At 40.6% G+C, this 23125-nt stretch overlaps 3 protein-coding genes across 4 annotated transcripts; 1 reads left to right on the top strand and 2 right to left on the bottom strand.

The window, feature by feature from the left end:
* Nucleotides 1-4676: 4676 nt before the first annotated feature.
* On the bottom strand, nt 4677-5075 carry LOC104220530 (uncharacterized). The gene has a single exon (XM_009771416.2). The coding sequence runs from the start codon at nt 5073-5075 to the stop codon at nt 4677-4679; it is 399 nt and encodes a 132-aa protein (XP_009769718.2).
* Nucleotides 5076-7860: 2785 nt separating this feature from the next.
* LOC104221478 (uncharacterized) lies at nt 7861-9906 on the bottom strand. The gene has a single exon (XM_070168927.1). It carries the CDS (start codon nt 9904-9906, stop codon nt 7861-7863), a length of 2046 nt encoding a protein of 681 aa, XP_070025028.1.
* A 5809-nt stretch (nt 9907-15715) lies between these two features.
* LOC104220483 (protein WHAT'S THIS FACTOR 9, mitochondrial) lies at nt 15716-20864 on the top strand. Of its 2 annotated transcripts, none has more exons than XM_009771364.2 (3): nt 15716-16323; nt 17093-17977; nt 20585-20864. In XM_009771364.2, exons 1-2 carry the CDS (start codon nt 15856-15858, stop codon nt 17915-17917), a joined length of 1293 nt encoding a protein of 430 aa, XP_009769666.1. In that variant the 5' UTR covers nt 15716-15855; the 3' UTR covers nt 17918-17977; nt 20585-20864. The 2 variants fall into 2 exon arrangements, with proteins under 2 accessions (XP_009769666.1, XP_009769672.1); XM_009771370.2 differs by having other exon boundaries at nt 20592-20864.
* Nucleotides 20865-23125: the final 2261 nt, after the last annotated feature.

The following is a 23125-nucleotide window of genomic DNA, read 5'->3' on the forward strand; positions in this document are numbered from 1 at the left end:
TGGTTGTATGTTTCTTATAGCGATGCCTTCGTTGTCTCTATCAATCAAGAACTCTCCAGCTATCATAAATCTCTCTCAAGCAATTATAATAATTTACTAGACGCACTCTCTCAAGCTACGCTAGCTAGATTCACATTACCGTTCTTTTAGATTGCACCCGAGGTATCGTTATCTCTAATCCAGCCTCTAAACCCTCGGTTATGACTCTCGTCTATAATCCGGGAGTGATGTTGTTCAAACAACTACCTAAATATGCACTCTCTCTCAAGAAGATACATAATAAATAGGAATGGATAATTGAGGGCCCTTTCAACTAACCACAATCAAAATGTAGATGAACAAATAGAGATTAACAACTAATTCAAACTATATTAATATAACAACCAAGTCATTCCCAATGGGTTTCACCAAAACCTTAGATTAAAGTATTTAGCTACTCATGACAACGTAAGAATAAACTACGAAAATATTCATAATGGAAAATTGCAAGAAAAATAGAAGAGAATAAGAACTATGATGTTTTGGGTAATCTCTCACACTTGTTCTTCTTGCCAAAATAATCTCCAAATAAGCCTCCTTCTCTTGGGTGAGTTTCCTACATCTTATAAGGGTTTTACAGAAGCTTTCCAGAATTGACACTTTGGCCCCTTAAATTTCTAGACTGTACACACGCTGCCGCCGCCGCCGCGTCGACCGTGGTGAGTAGCTAGCCTCTTTGCCTCCGCTTCCTTCTCTCTTTTTTCTGCTCTTTTGTGTTCGGGTACTTCTTGAGTGGGTATTTTCTTCACGTTATTACCTCTAAACACTTCATGTTGCTTCCTCACATCTTATATTCCCTGCGAAACCAAATAGCATTAATTAAAGCATTTTATTGGCAACTTACATTATAAAACAACAACAAAGCATAGGAAATTATGGTGTAAATAACAACTATATAGCCTATTATCAACACCCTACACTTAAATTATTGCTAGTCCTCGAGCAATTCACCACACTCCATAAAAATTCATTCCCTATGCTTATCCCTCAACGACTCACGCCATGAACATTTCACAAGAGTTACACCTAGTAGTGAACAGCATTTACCTAAAGAATTAAGTTTTTCGTACCCTGTAACATTTGCACTTACTCAAACCACTCTACACAATAGTCACGATGCACATTTCCTTTGTGAATCACATGCCCTCACATCACACAAGAGAGTAGTTCCATATATAATAATAGTGATAACAATTAGGAACTCAAATAAACAGAATTCGCTCACTCTCCAAAAAGAACATTCACATGCCACAAAGATGCACCATAGGCTTGCCCCTAGTGTAATACTCGACTAATCGAGCCCCACTCAGTCTAAGATCAATAGGACTTTATTTGGTTGTAATGTAGGCTAAGGGACGGGTAGGATATATTTGGATATAGTGACTAACCTCCCTAAGCACTTTTAATACAATTAAGTTGAATTTAAAAATTATCATTTTGTAAGCCAACACTCCACCACATTTATTTAAACATCCCCATATATTAGGTGCAATTTGTACAAGCTGTCACCTTTTTTTTTCACATTTTGCACCTTTTCTCTATTTCCATGGTTCCACTTTAAAAATCAAACCACCACCCCACACTTTTGTTTTTACATAATCTCAATACCAATCTAGTGCTTAGTTAGAGGGAGGAAAATTGGTTCAAACAGAAGGCTATTCAAACAAGTGGTTAAGGTTCACATTGTGGTTGCCAAAGAAACAGGCTTATAGGCTCAACGGGGTTAACTAAGATGTAATGCATTCAGGTGGGTTCACTTTATATGTCTGGCTCAACAAAGAACTTCCTATATCACTTCTAAAACCGAATGAAGCTACTATTTTGCTTTGCAAACACACAGGGCAAGTTCTAGGCATCAGAAGTACAACAAGGAATACAATGATACTCACACCCACATGACACATGGCTCACTCCGGATTAGTTTATCAAAACATTCTCTTTTGAGTGTTCAAGTTAGGTACAAACATACAATTTTTAAGGCACTTAAACAAGATTCAACCCTTGAAGCTAAGCGCTACACTCTAGCGTCTATCGTGTTCAGGTGTAAGAACGCTAAGGGTTTTTCTTCTTCAATTTTAAGCTCGTCACCCATTAATCCTAACCTAAAATAAAAAAAATCTACCTATACTCGGTTCAAACTAAACCCTCGAAAAAGAACCGTGGCCCAAAGAAAAACCAAGGGGGAGTTACTACACTACCTAAGAAATAAAAAATCTTTTTGGTGTTTTCTATAGACTAGCTTCCCTCAAGAAAATTGTCTAAAGAATCCGTCATTAGGAAGAGTCTTTATATTTCAATTTTTTTTTTCTCTCGACTTAGTCCCTCAAGAACCCCACCGAAAGAGATCCAATGCCGGGACAAGTCGCTTCTATTTTCACTTCCTAAAAAAAACTATTACTCTATTCCTAAAGTCACTAACACAAAACAAAACCAAGAACAACAAATAGATGATATTCACAAGTACAACATACAACAAAGTCCCCCACCCTGAAAATAGTGAGGTAATGAAACTTCCCTGAAGGGTCACTCTTGATCTTAAACTGTGTCTGGGTTCACGTTGCATGCGCGACCCAGTGCTCTCAACCAACCCATGAACTTCTTTTCCGACTTTACCTGTCGGTCAGCCACAACATCAATGCGGGTACCCAAGTCAGCGACGGAGGTCCGCAGTCCAGTCATATCCCGCTCCAAAGCATCCATCCGAGTGCTCCGGCATGGCTGTGACAATCCTGCCTCGTCCCCTCTAGGAGGGGATGTGATCTCAGTAGCTTCAGCAACATCAGAATCATCTTCAGACTCAGACGAGTCATCATTGCGTCGTACTGGCTCTCTTCCCTCTTTCCCAATTTTTCTCGCCCGGAAAGGGGTTTTTATAGGTAATTTCCCATCAACTCGGGAGTTCTCAGGAACATTAGCAAGGCGGCATATACTGGTGACAAGCGAAGGGAAGTAGTGGCCTTTGCTTAGTTCGGGCAATCGGATGAACATTTCTTCAGAGAGGACTCGGGCGACATCAAACCCTTGGTGAGTCATGAAGCAGTAAATCATAGCGGCCTGTGGCCCATTTACATCGGTGGTATTGCTGGATGGTAGCAACCGGGTGGTGATAACAGTGAGCCAACATTTGGCCTCCTAAGTAAGAGACTTGGAGTGTAGAGTCGTCGGTTGTGGTACCCATTTGGGTTGTCTGCCAGGTATACAGATGACCTCCAAAATTCTATCCCAGTCAACCATCGAGCGACTAGCCATGATGTAATGATCATCACCCATGAATGCGGGGAGGCGATACACCCTATAGATGACCTCTATAGCAGCATTAACCGGGGTGTCGCGCACAGTCACAACCTTGTCCTCGTGTTCTGGTAGGTTGGCATAGAACTCCCTCACTAACTGAATATTGGCTTCCTCGGGAGCCTCAAAGAAGATGTCCAGCTGACACCTCCGTAGCTCATCAAACATATTGGGGTATTCCCTCATCAAAGCCCTCCTATCGATATGGACCTCATGGAGTAACTTCTTGGCAAGTTTCTGATTGTACCTTGCCTCTGCTTCCGCAGAGACGAACCGAGTGCCATCAAACCGTAGTGCAGTGGTTTGGCCCCTAGCTCGTGAGGAGCCTCCTGGGCCACTAGCAAAGGACCCGGTGATTCTTCTCTTACGAGTTGAACTCATAATACCTGTCAAAATAGAGAAACACATATTAGGATGAGCCTAAAATATGTGACTATGGGTGGTTACTCAGACTTCACCACAACCATGTCACAACATCTCCTTATATCACCATTGAGGCAATTTCTCAAACACATTGTGGGCAAGGCATTTTCTTCATATTTATGGCCCCAAGGGAATCAAGAAAACTTCCCCAATTCAACTATCTACTACACCCACACATTCCACACTTTTTGTTAACCATCACCCACCAACAACACCATTCCAAAAATTCAAAACACGACCCCTTCACCAAACATATGCTAAAAATGAAATTACACTAAAAAGAAGAAGAAGAACTAAACAAAACAAAATCCTATCACTAACAGTACGTTAGAACAACATTAACTAGTATAATGCAACAAAAACAAAGAAAAAAAATAGAAAGAAAAGAGAAGGGGGGGTGTAAGAATCATACCTTGGGGGGGAGAAGATGAGGGGTGTTGTGAAGGAGGAAGAAGGATAAGAAAGTATGGAGGGGAGGGTTAGGGTTTAGAGAGAGAGAGAGGGAAGTGGGGATTTTGGGGGGGGAGTGCGTTTGTTTTAGGGGAAGAGGGGTGGGGGTGTGTTTTATTTTTAATTTGAAGGGAAGAAGAAAAAATATTGAAGAAAATGAAAAAAAAATCTGGTACCCGACCACGGTCGCGTCCGCGGTGCGCGTCGCGATTTGGGACAGAGTCTCCCGCGGTCCGCGTCGCGGTCGTGGAGGAACTACACTGCTTCAGTGATTTCCGCGGTCATGGCCGAGGTCGACGCCGCGGCCGCGGCGACTTTACGTCGCCAATGGTGTCTCCCGCGGTCATGGCCGCGGTCGCGTTTTTTTTGTCTTCTAAACACGAAGTTACATACTACACTTACAACACATTCGTGGGTTGCCTCCCACGTAGCGCCTAATTTAACGTCGCGGCATGACGCAAGTGGTTGAGCCATCACTCCTCCTTCGCGTACTGGGGTTCTTTCAAATTGATCACCACTGTATCCCCTTTTTCTTCAGCTATTCCAAGGTAATGTTTCAACTTTTGCCTATTTACTGAGAACTTGTTCGTCCCATCTTCTGAATCGATCTCAATAGCTCCACTTGCAAACATTTGTACCACTCTAAATGGCCCTGACCATTGGGACTTTAACTTACCCTGAAACAATCTCAACCTTGAATTATACAATAATACCTTGTCACCGGGGTTAAAATTTCTGTCCACAATGTGCTTGTCATGCATCTTCTTCATTCTTTCCTTGTAGAGCCTCATGCTTTCAAAGGCTTGATATCTAAATTCTTCCAGCTCATGCAACTCTGTCAGCCGATTTTGTCCAGCTGCTTCGGGATCCATGTTCAATTGTTTCAGTGCCCACCAAGCTCGATGTTCTAGCTCCATAGGCAGGTGACAGGCCTTCCCAAATACCAACTTGTATGGTGACATACCTATTGGTGTTTTGAACGCAGTTCTATAGGCCCAGAGTGCGTCATCAAGCTTCTTTGCCCAATTAGTTTGTGTGGCATTCACCGTCTTGGTTAGTACACTTTTTATCTCCCTGTTGGACACTTCAACCTGCCCACTAGTTTGCGGATGGTAAGGGGTGGCCACCTTGTGGCGTACATCATACTTTGCAAGCAATTTCTCGAAGGCTCTGTTACAGAAGTGAGTGCCTCCATCACTGATGATCGCTCTTGGTATCCCAAATCGGGTGAAGATATTTTTTTTCACAAAACCTATCACCACTCTTGCATCATTAGTGGGCAACACTGCAGCTTCCACCTATTTAGACACATAATCCACAGTAACAAGTATATACTTATTGCCAAATGAGTTGACGAAGGGGCCCATGAAGTTAATCCCCCAAACATCAAACACCTCTACCTCTTGAATCGAGTTCATGGGCATCTCATGGTGACGGGAAATGTTCCCGGTTCGCTGCCATTCATCGCAACCATTCACCCATAGGTGTGCATCTCTAAACACTGTTGGCCAAAAGAACCTGGCCTCTAGCACTTTCGCAGCTGTCCTGGCTCCTCCAAAATGTCCTCCATATGTTGATGCGTGACAAGCCTACAAAACAGAAGATTCTTCTATCTCGGGGACACACCTCCGGATCATATTATCAACACAGATTCTAAACAAATAAGGCTCGTCCCAATAATACATGCGGCAATTACGATAAAACTTTTTCTTTTGGACAGATGAAAGGTCATAGGGAACAATACCGCAGGCCAGGTAGTTCGCAAAATCTGCATACCATGGTGCATCCTCAAAACTGACTACGAGCAGCTGCTCTTCTGGAAAGGTTTCCAGGATCTCTTCGACCTCAACTGAATTTTCAGCTCCTTCAAGTCGCGATGGATGATCAGCGACTTGATTTTCTGTGCTTTTACGGTCACGAATTACGGTCCCCGGTAACGGCGCCAAAATTTGATAACGCCAAACTATGCCTTATACAAAGACATACACGGACGTAGAAAATATAATCTGAGTAATTCTACCCAGAGTCGAACCACAGAGAATTAACCTATCAATTACTTTAGACGGATTTACTAAATTCACAAAATCAATTTCCCCAAACTTTCCAATTCACAATTGATGATATTTCTAACAACTAAAGTCTGAAAATAATTAACAGCTCCAAATTAACTATGCTTGATGTGTAAACAGTTGAAATAAGGTCTAAGGTAATGGTTTTCCCCGTTGGTGATTTCCTTGGTTGTATGTTTCTTATAGCGATGCCTTAGTTGTCTCTATCAATCAAGAACTCTCCAGCTATTATAAATCTCTCTCAAGCAATTATGATAATTTACTAGACGCACTCTCTCAAGCTACGCTAGCTAGATTCACATTACCGTTCTTTTAGATTGCACCCGAGGTATCGTTATCTCTAATCCAACCTCTAAACCCTTGGTTATGACTCTCGTCTATACTCCGGGAGTGATGTTGTTCAAACAACTACCTAAATATGTACTCTCTCTCAAGAAGATACATAATAAATAGGAACGAATAATTGAGGGCCCTTTCAACTAACCACAATCAAAACGTAGATGAACAAATAGAGATTAACAACCAATTCAAAATATATTAATATAACAACCAAGTCATTCCCAACGGGTTTCACCGAAACCTTAGATTAAAGTATTTAGCTACTCATGACAACGTAAGAATAAACTATGAAAATATTCATAATGGAAAATTGCAAAAAATTAGAAGAGAATAAGAACTATGATGTTTTGGGTGATCTCTCACACTTGTTCTTCTTGTCAAAATAATATCCAAATAAGCCTCCTGCAAGTCGCGATAGATGATCAGCGACTTGATTTTCTGTGCCCTTACGGTCACGAATTTCGAGGTCGAATTCTTGCAACAGTAGCACCCAACAAATCAGGCGCGGCTTAGACTCCTTTTTCTCAATTAGGTACCTGAGAGCTGCATGGTCAGTATATACAATTACCTTGGAAACAATCAGATATGATCGGAACTTGTCCAAAGCAAACATCACCGCCAACATCTCCTTCTCCGTCACTGTGTAATTGAGCTGTGCATCGCTTAGCGTTCTGCTTGTGTAGTAAATCGGGTGCATCAGCTTATCTTTTCGCTGCCCCAAGACTACTCCTATAGCATATTCGCTAGCATCACACATGAGCTCAAATGGTTGCTCCCAGTTAGGTGCAACAATGATGGGTGCAGTTATCAACCTCTTCTTTAGTTCCTTAAATGCCAACCTGCAATCATTAGAAAACACAAAGGGCTGATCCTTTTCAAGGAGTTTGCATAATGGGTTAGCAATTTTGGAAAAATCTTTTATGAAACGCCGGTAGAACCCAGCGTGTCCAAGAAACCTTCTCACCGCCTTGACTGAAGTGGGCGGTGGTAGCTTCTCAATCACGTCAACCTTAGCATGGTCGACCTCAATTCCTTTATTGGACACTCGATGCCCCAGGACTATACCTTCTTGTACCATAACATGGCACTTCTCCTAGTTTAGCACTAAGTTTGTCTCCACACATCTTTTAAGCACTCTCCTTAAGTTGTGAAGACAGTCTTCGAACGAATCTCCCACCACGGAGAAATCATCCATAAAGACCTCCATAATATCATCCACCATGTCTGTGAAGATGGCTAACATGCACTGTTAAAAAGTCGCGGGTGCATTGCAACGCCCAAAAGGCATTCTCCGAAAGGCAAAGACGCCATACAGACAGGTAAAGGACGTTTTCTCTTTATCTTCGGGGGCTATTGATATCTGATTGTACCCTGAATATCCATCCAAGAAACAGAAGTGCGATCGCCCAGCCAGCTTGTCCAATATTTGGTCAATGAAAGGTAAGGGGAAATGGTCCTTCCGGGTGGCTGTGTTCAGTTTCCTGTAATCCATACAGATACGCCACCCTGTGACTGTACGAGTTGAGATCAACTCATTGTTCTCATTTTTTACAACAGTCATCCCTCTCTTTTTGGGCACATATTGGACAGGGCTGACCCAATTACTATCAAAGATGGGGAAGATGATTCCCGCATCTAACCATTTGATTACTTCTTTCTTTACAACCTCTTTCATGTTTTGGTTCAGCCTTCGCTGGTGTTCCCTAGAATGTTTGTGTCCCTCTTCCAGGAGAATCTTATGCATACAGAAGGCTGGGCTGATACCCTTTATATCTGCCATGGTCCAGCCAATGGCAGTCTTGTTTTCCTGCAGTACCTGTACGAGCCGTTCTACCTGCACATCTAGCAAACTGGATGATATGATAACATGCAAGGTCGAATCAGGGCCTAAGAACATATACCTGAGGTGATCTGGGAGTGGCTTCAGTTCCAACTTGGGTGGTTCCTCTATTGATGGTTTTACTGGAGGGGTGGCCCTTTTTTCTAGCTCAAGGGACTCGAACTGAGGTTCCCTTGACCAAAATCCTCGGCCTTCCAGTGCCATGACCCATTCAGCTAACCCTTCACCATCCATTTCTTCTAAATTCATCAGACATGCCTCCAATGGATCTTTTACAATTAGGGTCCTATCATCTTCTTGCAGGATTACATCCACTGCTTCCACTAGAGAGCAATTAGCACATTCAATGGGTCTCCTCATAGATTGCTGAACATTGAATATGACTTCTTCATCGTTCAATCTCATTTTTAATTCCCCAGTTTCACAATCGATCAGTACTCTCCCTGTGGCTAAAAATATTCTCCCTAAAATAAGGGGTATCTTCCCATCCACCTGACAATCCAAGATAACAAAGTATGCAGGGAACACGAATTTCCCCACTTGCACCAACACATCATCAAGAATACTAGTGGGCCTCTTCACTGTGCGGTCAGCCAGCTGTAGTAGCATCGAGGTTGGCCTAGCTCTACCAATGCCCAGTTTGGTGTACACAGCCAACGACATCAGATTTATGCTGGCTGCCAAATCACACAACGCCTTTGTAAAGGCATAACTTCCAATTGTGCATGGAATAGTGAAGCTACCTAGATCCGACATCTTTTGAGCCATCAGTTTTGCCACCACTGCGCTGCAGGTCTGTGTCAAAGTTACCGTGGATAGATCCTGAAAATCAAACTTCCGTGACATTAGATCTTTCATCATCTTAACATAACCAGGCATCTCCTTCAAGGCATCCATCAAGGGAATATTCAACTGAATTTGACGCAACATCTCCATGAACTTCTTATATTGGTCTGCCTTCTTTTGTTTGACCAGTCTCTGAGGGAAGGGTGCAGGTATCATCCTTTGTGCATTGCTTGCTAGCTTCTCTCTGTTAGAATTTTCTGGCACAAGAGGTGCCACTTGTACTGCAACTTGCTCATTCATCTTTTCTTTGCCTTTTTCTTCCTGACTCTGCTCAACCACCACTTCAGTAAGTTCTGTTGGTTCCTCTACCTCTAATTGAACTGGAGTGGCTGGTGTAGTATCCTTGCTAGCTTGTGCAATTTCCTGCTCTCTGTCTAAATCTTTCCCATTCCAGAGACTTACTGCCATCAGCTGATTCGGGTTTTGGTCCTTGGGGTTTATGTTTGTGTCTGCAGGCAAAGTTCCCTGAGGACGGTTGTTCAAAGCCATGGACAGCTGACCCAGCTGCGTTTTAATATTCTTTATGGCTGAATCATGCACTGCCAATTTTTCTTGCACTTTATTATTTGTCCCAATGAGTTGCTGAAGCATACCCCTGATTTCCACCATGCTGTTATCTTGCTGCTGAGGGGGTGGTTGGTATGTCAATTGTTGCTAATTTTGCTGTGGATAGCCCTGTGGTTTCTGATATGGTACTGGCACCAATTGGTTTTGAGGGTGCATACCCCCAGGCTGCTGCATATTAGGCCTGTACTGCTGATTTTGTTGCGGTCTCCACTACTGTGCTCCTTGCCTCTGACCCCCATAGTTGTTGACATAATTCATATCTTCCCTTACCTCTTGATTATTGCCTTCTCCGCTCCATGAACACACGTAGGACTGATTAACACAGGGTGTACACAGTCCTCTATTTGTCATGTCAACAATATGCACCTGTTTGGTGCCCATCTCATCTATCTTCTTTGTCAAAATACTCATCTGCGTTAGAAGTGTGGCCATGTTCTCTACCTGCGAATTATTTGGGTCAAGAGGCACTGAATGCACTATGGGTGCCAGTGTTGTACCTCTAGTCATCCACCCCGAATTTTGTGACATCTTATCAAGAAGGATTTTGCACTCAGTGAATGTTTTACTTAAAAATGCACCTCCAGCTGACGCATCCACATTTGCTTTCAAATTGTTAGCTAGCCCCATGTAGAATCTTTGGCCGAGCATCTGGTCTGGAATGCTATGGTGAGGACACTTCACTAACATACCTTTAAATCTTTCCCAAGTTTCTTGCAGGGACTCAGTGGGCTGCTGTCTATACTGCAATATGTCATCAATCTGTTTTGTAGTCTTGTTAGGCGGGTAGAACTTGTTCAGGAACTGCTTGACTAATTCCTCCCAGGTGGTAATAGAGTTGATAGGGAGCAAATTTAGCCAAGTCTGAGCTTCCCCAGTTACCGAGAATGGAAACAGTAGCAGCTTGATAGCTTCCGGAGTCGCATTTGGCTGTCTTTGGGTCATACAAATTGACAGAAAATTTTTCAAGTTTTGTTGGGAGTCTTCAATGTGTGACCCGGAGAACAGTCCTTTATTCTGCAGCAGATGCAGCATGTTGTTGGTGATCTAGAATGTCTCCGCTTGAATTGCAGGCACAACTACGACAGTGGCCAGATTATCAGCTGTGGGCTATGCCCAGTCATAAAGTGCAGCTTCGGGCACAAGAGGTGCCACCCCTCTGACATTTAAGTCAGTTGGCTCATTCCTGACATTTCCGTTGACGTTATCTACGTCACCCATGTCAAATTCGAGTTGGTGTGATTGTTGAGATTGTTGAAGTCTTTTGTTGGCACAGTTCAATGCCCTGAATGTTTTCTCGGGGTCTAAGAGTCCTTCTAGCAGTTCTCCAGTCCTCGAAGAACTTCTAGGCATACACCTGCTTTCCACAAGAGTTCAAACGTTAGAATTTCAATAAAAAGATTGGGTATAGAGAAAATTGACTACACTTAACTCAATTGTAATTGATAACACCGTTAATTCTCCGGCAACGGTGCCAAAATTTGATAACGCCAAACTATGCCTTATAAAAAGACACACACGAACGTAGCAAATATAATCTAAGTAATTCTGCCCAGAGTCGAACCACAGAGAATTAACCTATCAATTACTTTTAACGGATTTACTAAATTCACAAAATCAATTTCCCCAAACTTTGCAATTCACAATTGATGATATTTCTAACAACTAAAGTCTAAAAATAATTAACAGCTACAAATTAACTATGCTTGATGTGTAAATAGTTGAAATAAGGTCTAAGGTAATGGTTTCCCCCGTTGGTGATTTCCTTGGTTGTATGTTTCTTATAGCGATGCCTCAGTCGTCTCTATCAATTAAGAACTCTCCAGCTATCATAAATCTCTCTCCAGCAATTATGATAATTTACTAGACGCATTCTCTCAAGCTACGCTAGCTGGATTCACATTACCATTCTTTTAGATTGCACCCGAGGTATCGTTATCTCTAATCCGACCTCTAAACCCTCGGTTATGACTCTTGTCTATACTCCGGGAGTGATGTTGTTCAAACAACTACCTAAATATGCACTCTCTCTCAAGAAGATACATAATAAATAGGAACGGATAATTGAGGGCCCTTTCAACTAACCACAATCAAAACGTAAATGAACAAATAGAGATTAACAACCAATTCAAACTATATTAATATAACAACCAAGTCATTCCCAACGGGTTTCACCAAAACCTTAGATTAAAGTATTTAGCTACTCATGACAACGTAAGAATAAACTACAAAATTATTCATAATGGAAAATTGCAAGAAAAATAGAAGAGAATAAGAACTATGATGTTTTGGGTGATCTCTCACACTTGTTCTTCTTGCCAAAATAATCCCCAAATAAGTCTCCTTCTCTTGGGCGAGTTTCCTACATCCTATAAGGGTTTTACAGAAGCTATCCCGAATTGACACTTTGGCCCCTTAAATTTCTGGACTGTACACACGCCGCCGCCGCTGCCGCGTCGACCCCGACACTGACTGCGGAGGACACTGCCTCCAACCGTGGCGCGGACCGCGGTGAGTAACTGGGCCTCTTTGTCTCCGCGTTCCTTCTCTCTTTTTTCTGCTCTTTTGTGTTCAGGTACTTTTTGAGTGGGTGTTTTCTTCACGTTATTGCCTCTAAACACTTCATGTTGCTTCCTCACATCTTATATTCCTTGCGAAACCAAATAGCATTAATTAAAGCATTTTATTGGCAACTTACATTATAAAACAACAACAAAGCATGGGCAATTATGGTGTAAATAACAACTATATAGCCTATTATCACTTTTCTTCATGGGGATCTTAATGAGGAGGTTTATATGAAATTACTCCAGGGGCTGTCCATCTCTTCTCCTTCTACTTTTGTTCCTCTTGTCTGTAAACTGAAGAAATCCCTTTATGGTCTTAGACAGGCTTCTAGGCAATGGTATGCCAAGCTTTCCCAAGCCTTATATTCTTGGGGTTATTCTCATTCCCTTAATGACTCATCTTTGTTTGTCAAAGGCACATCTGGGCATATGGTTCTTCTAGCTATGTATGTGAATGACATCATTATAACTGGAGATGACAGTGTTGAGATCAATTCTTTGAAGCAGTTCTTGGACTCTTAATTCAAAATCAAAGATTTGGGGTCTTTACATTACTTCCTGGGTATTGAAGTATGTTATTTTTCTGGTGGAGTTATTCTCAACCAAAAGAAATTTACTTTAGATCTTATTCAGCAGTTTGCCTGCTCTACAGTCACTCCTGTGGTCTATCCATTAGATTTGAACACCAAGCTGTCTGCTGATTCTGGTGATTTACTGCCTGCTCTTGAGTCCTTTAGAAGTCTGGTTGGGAAATTGCTTTTCCTCACTCATACCAGACCTGATATCCATTTTGTTGTTCAACATTTAAGTCAGTTTCTAAAGTCTCCCAGGGTCCCTCACATTACTGATGCTTTACATGTATTGAGATATCTCAAAGGTACTATGGATCTGGGTTTGTTTTGCTCAGATTCCAATGATTTCTCTATTACTGCTTTCTTAGATAGTGATTGGGCAGCTTGCCCTGACACTAGGAGGTCTATCACTGGGTTTTGCATTTTTCTAAGGGACAGTCTGGTTAGTTGGAAGTCCAAGAAACAGCCCATTGTTTCTCTTTCTTCAGCTGAAGCTGAATACATGGCTTTAAGCAAAGTGGTTGCTGAGTTAACTTGGTTTTCTAGGTTGTTACATGATTTTGTTGTTCCTGTTATGCTTCTTTTTTCTGTTTTTTTGTGACAATCAAGCAACCCTTCATATAGCTAAGAATCCAGTCTTCCATGAACGAACGAAGCACATTGAAGTTAACTGCCACCTCATAAGGACAAAGCTGGGTGATGATTTGGTACAGTTGTTTCATGTCAGTACCTCCAACCAGCTAGCTGATCTGCTCACTAAGCCTCTACCGGGCACTCTTCATCATCATTTGCTCTCCAAGTTGCAGGTGGTCTCCCCCTCCAACTTGAGGGGGGGAGGGGGGAGGGAGTGTTGGCATGATGGAGTATTTAGCCTCTAGCCCCAAACATAAGAAGTAGTAACACTAGTGGTTAGCTGTGTAATAGCTATATTTATTTTATTCTGGCTATTTTTATAATACTGCTTAGTATTCTTAGTTAGCAGGTTAGTTGGTCTCTTGGGCCCATTGTATAAATATGTACTAAAGGATCTAGAAAGATCCATCAAACATTTTTGCATCTAATTTTCGTTGTATACAGAGAAGAAAGAGTTCTCTTCACATGGCTTGAAACCCTAACGTGATTTTGCCTAAATTCCTCCATTCATCATGTTTTCAAGTATTCAGAGATAACATCAACACGATTGTATGAAATTATTCAAGGAACTTTAAAGAGAATACCCTTGCAACCCAAGGGACTGGAGTATGATTCACATTAAATCCGAACCAGTATAAAAATCTGAGTGTCTTTAATTCCTGTATTTTACTTCTGCTTTCAGTTATATTCTGTTTTTATTTTCAGTCGACTAATTGGTAAACTAGTCAACAATTCATCCTCCTATGGTACTTTCAGATTTTGCAAGAAATATGTAAAGGAGCTTTTCTATTTACAATGAAAATGGATTTAGAGAATCACAAAATATAGAACGAGAATGGGAAGTAGAACATAAAGTGGATTTAGCAACTCTCATGGACAAAAAAGCAGAAATAGTGGTGATATATTTTAAAATTAAAAATTCCATAAAAGTGAGTGTTAATAATCTTAGGAGGTAATATGGACATTATTTTTTATTAAATTACCGGTTAATGAAAATATTTCGATAATTAAAGGGGGAAAATAGTTGTAGTTTGAAGTTTGTGAGGAAGTAATTTTTCACACAAAGTTGGGAGAAAAGTGTTTTCTAAAAGTACCTTGGATCGGTTATTCAGGGGATCGGGGAGATTAACGAGGATGTCACACACCGTATAGGGGTGGGGTGGATGAAGTGGAGGTTAGCGTCGGGAGTCTTGTGTGACAAGAAAGTGTCACCGTTACTAAAAGGTAAATTTTATAGAGCAGTGGTTAGGCCTGCCATGTTATATGGAACTGAATGTTGGCCGGTAAAGAACTCACACGTCCAGAAGATGAAAGTAGCAGAGATGAGGATGTTGAGGTGGATGTGCGGGCATACTAGGATGGATAAGATTAGGAGTGAAGATATTCGAGAGAAGGTGGGCGTGGACCGCATGGAGGACAAGATGCGGGAAGTAAGACTCAGATGGTTCGGGCACATTCAGAGGAGGAGCACCGATGCACCAGTGAGGAGGTGTGAGCGACTAGCTGTAGTGGGCACGCAGAGAGGTAGAGGGCGACCTAAGAAGTATTGGGGAGAGGTGATCAGACAGGACATGGCGCGACTTAGGATTGCTGAGGACATGACCCTTGACAGGGAATTATGGAGGTCGAGCATTAAGGTTGTAGGTTAGGGGAAACTTGTGAATATTTCTACAGCACAATAGAGTGAGAATAGCCAGTTAGGAGTTAGACTAAGAATGTAATTGGTCGTCTATTGATGTAGGGCTTTACTTGCTAGTTTTACTATACCAGCCATCTATTTCGTATTTCGTATTCTGTATTTCATATCTCTTATATTGTTGTTATTTTATTATGCATTTTTATGGTACTAATATATCGGCTCCTGTTGCTCTTTTTTTTTAGAGCCGAGGGTCTCCTGGAAACAGCTTCTCTACCCTTCGGGGTAAGGTTAAGGTCTGCGTACATATTACCCTACCCAGACCCCACTTGTGGGATTATACTGGGTCATTGTTGTTGTTGTTGTTTCAACCATAAAGCTAAGCTGTAATTTTACAAACTATAGGGATCCAAGTATAGTAATTACGAAAAAGAAAAAGACGGAACATCGTCGTTTCGAAAATTCTCACTTCTTTCCTCCCCTTCTGCAAAACCCAGAGGCTATAGGTCCAATCCCTCTAGCCCCCAAAACCATACCATAGTGCGTATGCAACACAATTTTCTCCCTCTCAAACACAAACCCACATATGAATTTGATACAGAAATCTCTTTTCTCAATCCTAAAATCCATAGCCACCCAACAGTTTGCATCCCATAGTCACAACCTTCAGCAACACAGAACCATAGTAAAAGTCCGTTTAAAATGGGTGAAAAACAGAGGTTTGGACCACATAATCGATGTTCAAACGGATCTTAAAGCAGCTTGTTTATTAAAAGAAGCTATTGTGCGTTCACCAGTTGGTTATCTAACTGCTAAGTCACTTGCTGACTCACAAAAGATTCTTGGACTTACAGTTCCTACACTTAGGTTTATTAGAAGATATCCAACTCTTTTTGAAGAGTTTCCTCACCCAAAGTACCCTTCTTTGCCTTGTTTTAAACTTACCCATATTGCTAAAATTCTTCATGATCAAGAACTGAAGCTCTTACATGATAACCCGACTGATTTGGTTCAAAGGCTTTCCAAAGTTCTTATGATGACAACTAACAGAATGGTACTTCTTTTAACACTTTGGCCTGAAATGAGTTTATTTAAATTTAAATTTATTTGTATACTATTGGTCTGAGTTTATATGGAGTAACATGGTTAGTGAAGATTCACTAACTTGTTTGGAACTAAGGCATAGTTGTTGATTTGTGAATATTGTTAGCATATCCTCCTAAAAAGGGCAGTCCGGTGCATTAAGCTCTCGCTATGCGCGGGATTTGGGGAAGGGCCGGACCACAAGGGTCTATTGTATGCAGCCTTACCCTGCATTTCTGCAAGAGGCTGTTTCCATGGCTTGAACCCGTGACCTCCCAGTCACATGGCAATAACTTTAGCACTTACGCTATCCTACTGCTCGGGAAAAAAATAGGAAAAAGATTGGAGCTTTTTCTTGAGGATTATTGCCAATTGAATGTAATTTTATTTGTCATTGTATTTTTACCTATCATGCTTATGGAGAGGATCTAGTGGACTGCAAATTTGCTTGTGATTGCTATTAATTGGAAAATGCTGTAAAAATATGAAAATTTGCTTTGCAAATTGTGGTTTTGGGGTATGATAGTTATTGGAGGACATAACTGAAGACCAATTTGAATTAGTTATAAAGACTTCCATCCTAGTGTAGATTTTAAAAGTCAAGATAAAATACCATTTATTCCCATTTTGTGAATTTCAAAATAAAGTACCAGTACTGCTCTTTTCCATATGTGGAACTTGTTTCTCCCTCTCCCATTTTCTTGGTGCTAAATTCTTCAAATTTTCTTTAATATTTTCAGGTTGCGCTGCAGTCGTTACATCCTTTGAAATGGGATTTAGGATTGCCCGATGATTTTGATAAGAATTTAATTAAGAAATTTCCTGATCATTTTAGGATAGTTAAGGGAACGAATGGATTGGCTTGCTTAAAACTTGTTCAATGGCCAGAAGAATATGGTGTCTCCGAGTTACAAAAGATGAATGAGAAGAGCACAATAGACGATGACAGCCCTCCTGGGTATAGAGAATTTAAAAGGGGCAAAGCTGCATTAGAATTCCCAATGAGTTTCCCAAGGGGATACGGGGCACAGAAGAAGGTCAAAGCGTGGATGGATGAGTTTCAGAAGCTGCCTTACATCTCACCTTATGAGGATTCAAGGGGAATCGACCCCGATAGTGATCTTATGGAAAAGAGAATAGTTGGGGTTTTACATGAGTTTCTAAGCTTGACACTATACAAGAAAACAAAGAGAAATTACTTGAGGAGCTTGAGAGAGGAACTAAATCTTCCACATAGATTTACTCGAATATTTACAAGGTATCCAGGAATATTCTACCTCTCATTGAAGTGCAAGACAACGACTGTGGCGTTGAGAGAGGGGTACCGTCGTGGAAGACTTGTAAATCCGCGTCCTCTGACTCGCCACAGAGATAAGTTTCATCATGTTATGAGGACAGGGTTAATTTATCGAAGCAAAGGAATAGACATTTTGCCGCAGCTGGACAATGTAGTTGATGAAGAGGATACAGGAGAAGAAGAGAGTGATGAAGAAGAGATCGAAATGAATGATGAATGCTACGCAGATGGATCTTCAGATGCAGACACAGGTGGTGATGAAGGCTAGCATTTCCTGAACAGAGGCAATTGATTTCTCGGAATAATACAGAGAGGAAAAGCGCTTGAGGTACCTTGACTTTTGTTACTCTCTTCCTTGAGTTGTTATGTTGGTAGTTATTGGACTGGATAGATCTATGGAAATATCTATCTGAAATGCAAGGTTATTATCATAACAACAAACAACAACATCTAACCCAGTGAAATCCCACAAGTGGGGTCTGGGGAGGGTAGTGTGTACGCAGACCTTATCACTACCTTATGTAGGTGGAGAGGCTATTTCCGAAAGACCCTCGGCTCAAGAATAGTGAAAATGAAGCAATAGACAAACAATAGTAACAACAAGGTAATAAGGCAATGAAAGCAAATGGTACAACGAGTAATAACAAAGATCCAAGGATACGAAACTACAAGAATAGTGCCAATCCTACTGATAATAATGACACACGGTGTAAAAATAAGGGACTAGGAATAGGAAAATAGCCTAATACACGCCTCTTCCACCAATACCTTGCCTTCCTCGTCTTTGATGCATCTCACTTAGTCTAGGTCCCGAGCCTTCTTCTCTCTTGCCTTGGCTAACCTGAATAGTTCCTTGTCACTGCATCTGCCCCCAAGTTCCTCATACAAGCATACAAAGGCTGCAGTCTTAGTTGCTGTGACCGCTAACTTCTCCTCTTTATTTGCCTTCTTACCATAAATGAGTAAAATATCTGCAAAATATTTGATCTCATGTGAAAATGGAGTTTGTATTTGAGATCTCTCTGTGGCATATAGTGGATCAAAATAATGAAAATTGGGAACTCTTTTAGATTCACTGTATAATCACTGTCACTAGGAAGGAGGTTTTACTTCTATATGTGACATTTATCTACAGAATGCATTTATATTACGGTTCATACAATGTGAGTTCCTATATCAACCTAGAAAGCAGGAAGATAGAAGTCAAATGCAATATGGTTAGTCACGGACACATTGACATGGTAAACTTTGAGAAATGACATATCAATATGTAACATTGACAATTATAAACATATGATACAAAGAAATATTGAGAAAGAAATGTGCTGGTAACGGAATAGTGGAGGTGTGCACAAGGCTTAGACACCACTGCTAGGAAAAAAGAAAAAATGTTGAGACAGAAAAAACTGGATGATCTCATACATAAAATGTAATAGGAAGTATCGTTCTTTGATAAATAATTAATAGTAAATATCTTTTTCAATTTCTTAAGGTAATACTTTTATAAATAATTTGAATACCCAGTACTAAGACAGTGTTGGAGCGCACATCCTAAATACAACATTGTCAACCCTACAACAAATGACATCTATAAGCTTCCCTTTGTCATCCATATCATCTAGCTTACACCATGAAGCTAAATTAGATAAGCATTTGAATTTCACCATATGAATAGACAATAGACTCTGATTTGCTTTCAAAACATCTAAAATTCTGTTCTCTCCAAATAATTCAGAAGACACGGCCCGAAATAGCTCACTAAATCCTTTTCAGCTCCTTGTTACCTTTGCAAAACAGCCAGCTATTCAGAAGATCCTTAATAGTTTGCAGGGATGACCCATTTTATCCCAAAGATATAAAATATAGATGCCAATATTGCCCAGCTACTTCACAATGTAAAAACATATGAGCACTGTTTCAACTTCCTTTTCACTGAAAAAACATCTACTGCACAGCTGCACCCCTCTTTTGTGCAAGGTTGATTGAGTAAGCCAGTACCCAACAAAAGACAGCTCCCCGATTATCTTACACGGTAAGGAGAATGTTTTCTGATATCTGAAGCAAACGAACAAGAAAATCCTCCTTTTCCATCTTCCAATGCATTCATGTTCAATTTTCTGCAACAATGCTCCCAATGTATCAATGTCCCAATTGGACCAATGCCTCCTGAAATTCAGATGCCAATTACTTCCACGGTTAAGCTTTGGCACAGTAGCATCTTTATCAGCAGAACAGCTAAAAGGATCAGGGTATCTAAACTTCAATGGAGTGTGCCCTATCAAAGCATCGTGCCAAAAATTAATCCTCCCCCCATTTCTAACTTGTAGTCTGATTTCCTTGAAAATCATCCTACTGCCTTCTAATGGATTTCCAAAGACCACAACCATAAGGACCGATTACTTCCTTAGTTTTCCGACAATCCTGTTCCCCGTATTTAGACACCACAACATTCCTCCATAAAATCTTTTCCTCATTAGTGTACCTCCACAACCACTTCGAAAGAAGGCACTGATTGTGAATTTTGAGGTTTCTTAGACTCAACCCCACATCCTCCTTGCTCAAAAAAGCCGTCTTCCAGTTAACTAAGTGATAGGCACCCTTCTCCTTATTCCCTTCCCAAAGAATTAATACTAAATATCTTTGTAGTCTAAGTTGATTAATAAAGCACATGCTACATGGACTCAACTATGCAGCTTCTATAAATATTTCGTTGCTGTTTCAGTTTACTCTAGTATTTTATATGGTTCATATTACTTTTTGTTGATATTTTGCTCACATTGTATTTCATTTAACTGGATTCCATATTCCAATATAAAGAAACGATAGTTCTTTCAGCTGTTCAAGGAGGAACAGACATCAATTGGACAATGTTGTTATTTTGATTTCTCCCTCGCCTATTGTTTTTTGGGGAAAAAGTCTTATTCGTTTGTTCTAGATTACAGGAGCAAGCATTTTATGTTTATCTTGGCACCCTATTAAGTGGACTAGGATGCGAAAATAACCCACAATCACAGAAGAAGTGGAACTGTTGACTACAAGTGGTACACCCTCTGTGGGAGAAATTACAAGATATCTATACCTTGTACTTTGTGACATACTAAGATCAAATTCTCGTGAATAAACTATTAACTTCGAATTTAGAATCATTCTTCTGTCAAATGGTGATTTATTTCTAATATGCCTCCTGATAGAAGTTGGCAGGATTTCACAGTTTATCTTGTAAATGTTTTCTCTGAAATAGTGTGGAAGACCGGTACTGATCAGTATTATCAAAGGCGAAAAGTGCAAAAAAGCTCTAAGGTCTATTGGGGCTTTAAGCGCAAATAAAGCGCGGGCTTTAATGAAAAAAGGCGCAACTGGAGAAAAAGTAAAAATCTGCATATGTGGTCTAAGAACAATAATTATAATCATGAATAACAAATCTATGGACAAAGAAATTGAAAAAAGATTACGATAAAGTGAAATATCAATTATTTAGCGTAGACTTTTTAGGATTACACTTATTGGCAAGAAAAAGTATGTCTTAAAGCCTTGATATGACATTGAAGCGCCCACAAAGCGAGGCGAAACACTCGACATGTTTTGAGCCTCGCTTAAGGGCTTAAGCGCGTTTTAAGCGCGCCTGTGGCAACACCGGTACTGATCTTTTTGTGCAGTTGAATTTGAAATCTTTTCCCTTTTTCTTTGAGGGTGGGGTGTGGGGAAGGGAAGTCGAAACTTGCCTTACTTGCAAAAAGAAGATGAAAAGGAGATTATATTGTTTTTGATATCATCCTCGTTCAAGTTTTCTATTTTCTTAATGAAATCGTATGATTTAAACTGAAGTAGGTATATACTTAAAATGGAAAGCTTAAATTATTAATGCTCAATTCGGTTTTCTTACCTACACTGGTAACCCTTACACTATCAGATGTTTGGAAAAACTACAAGCGTCAGTGTGTTCCTAATTATCTTCTGTGCAAACTGACAAAATCACTTCTGTGTGGTTATCATGCTTCTGAAGAAGTGGATTCTAATCATTTTGGTTGACTGTACCTATTATGATCTACGTAAGTGGCCAATAATGGAATTTTTTTAACTGTAGAGAAATATTTTTAGATTCCTAGTTTCTTGATTTCACACTGACATTCGCAGGTGTAATGTTGGGGAAAATTTTATTTTGTGTCTCATACAACTGACACTAGTTGTATGAGGCAACTTTTTTGTCTCACAGTTTTGTGGATCCAGATTTCTGTGGACCCAGAAGTGTAAGATTGGGGTCCACAAATTTGTGAGACAAAAAAGAGCCTCATACAACTAGTGTAAGTTGTATGAGACACAAAATAAAACTTCTCGTAATGTTTGGCCTTATAATCAGGAGGAACAATCATCCATCTCATTTGTTATTGGGTGAATCGTTCTTCCTATTTACTTAAATGTCATTTATTGCTAGTTATTCCTCCATTATTGCGCATGCCTTTTGGAGTATTAAATGTGTGTTACTTTCAATCTCCCATTGACTCTATCTTACGTTGCCCATGTTGTCAAGTTCTATATCTAGAGATCTTATCATTAACTAAGTTTAACCCCTCATTACATAAAATTTAAAAGTTTAACCGAAAGTTTATATCTTTTGGTCAAACAATCTGGTGTCGTTTGTGGGGATTTCCTAGTTTAACTTCTTAGTTTCATCTAGATCTACAACTAACACGGATTGCTTAAAAAAAACCAAGAACAAGATTCCCTTTTCCTTGTATACACAGATCTGATATGGTAGGTAACAGAGAAGAAAGAACGAGGATAATGGGCGATCTTACAACCAACCTCTTGAACACCATCAATGAAATTTTTGAAGCAGAGGGCGAGGATACAACACCCAATGCTTCCCCAAGGCGAGGAGGATCACATCCTCGTCACTATAGCATCACAACATCTCTCAGTAAAGGAGCTTCCATGTCCGTGGTGGAAGAGACGCCACCAGCAGTAAAAAAAAGCTCCTCTAGGCTTGGCTAATTGACACGCTAACCGACATCCTTCACAAGCCCGCTCAGGATACGGTCACAGAAAACGCAAGGACGTGTGTTATACCACCAGCGAGCGAGCAGCGTGACCCGCTCCCTCCAACGACAGGTATTGCTTATAATGTCGTTAATAGTGCAGGTGACGACACCCTCGCAACCATTTTGAAAAAGATGGAGGAAATGGAGAACGAGAACAAAACACTTCGGGACCAAATGAGAGAACATCAAGAAAGGGTCGACAAGATACCAGGTGCCTCGAAGCTCTTGCCAAAGAGAGATGCTAGCCAGTTCATCGAGCAACCATATAGTGATGAAGCCGCCCCGTATGCCATACCAAAGACCTTTAAAATGCCATCCTACCTGAAAATATATGATAGTACGATCGATCCCGAAAATCATGTAACTCATTACGTCGCAGTCGTGAAAGGTAATGACCTCGCAAAGGAAGACCATTTTGTTGAAAAAATTCGGCAAGA

The sequence above is a fragment of the Nicotiana sylvestris genome, chromosome 3 (assembly GCF_000393655.2).
Source record: "Nicotiana sylvestris chromosome 3, ASM39365v2, whole genome shotgun sequence".
Taxonomy (NCBI): Eukaryota; Viridiplantae; Streptophyta; class Magnoliopsida; order Solanales; family Solanaceae; genus Nicotiana; species Nicotiana sylvestris.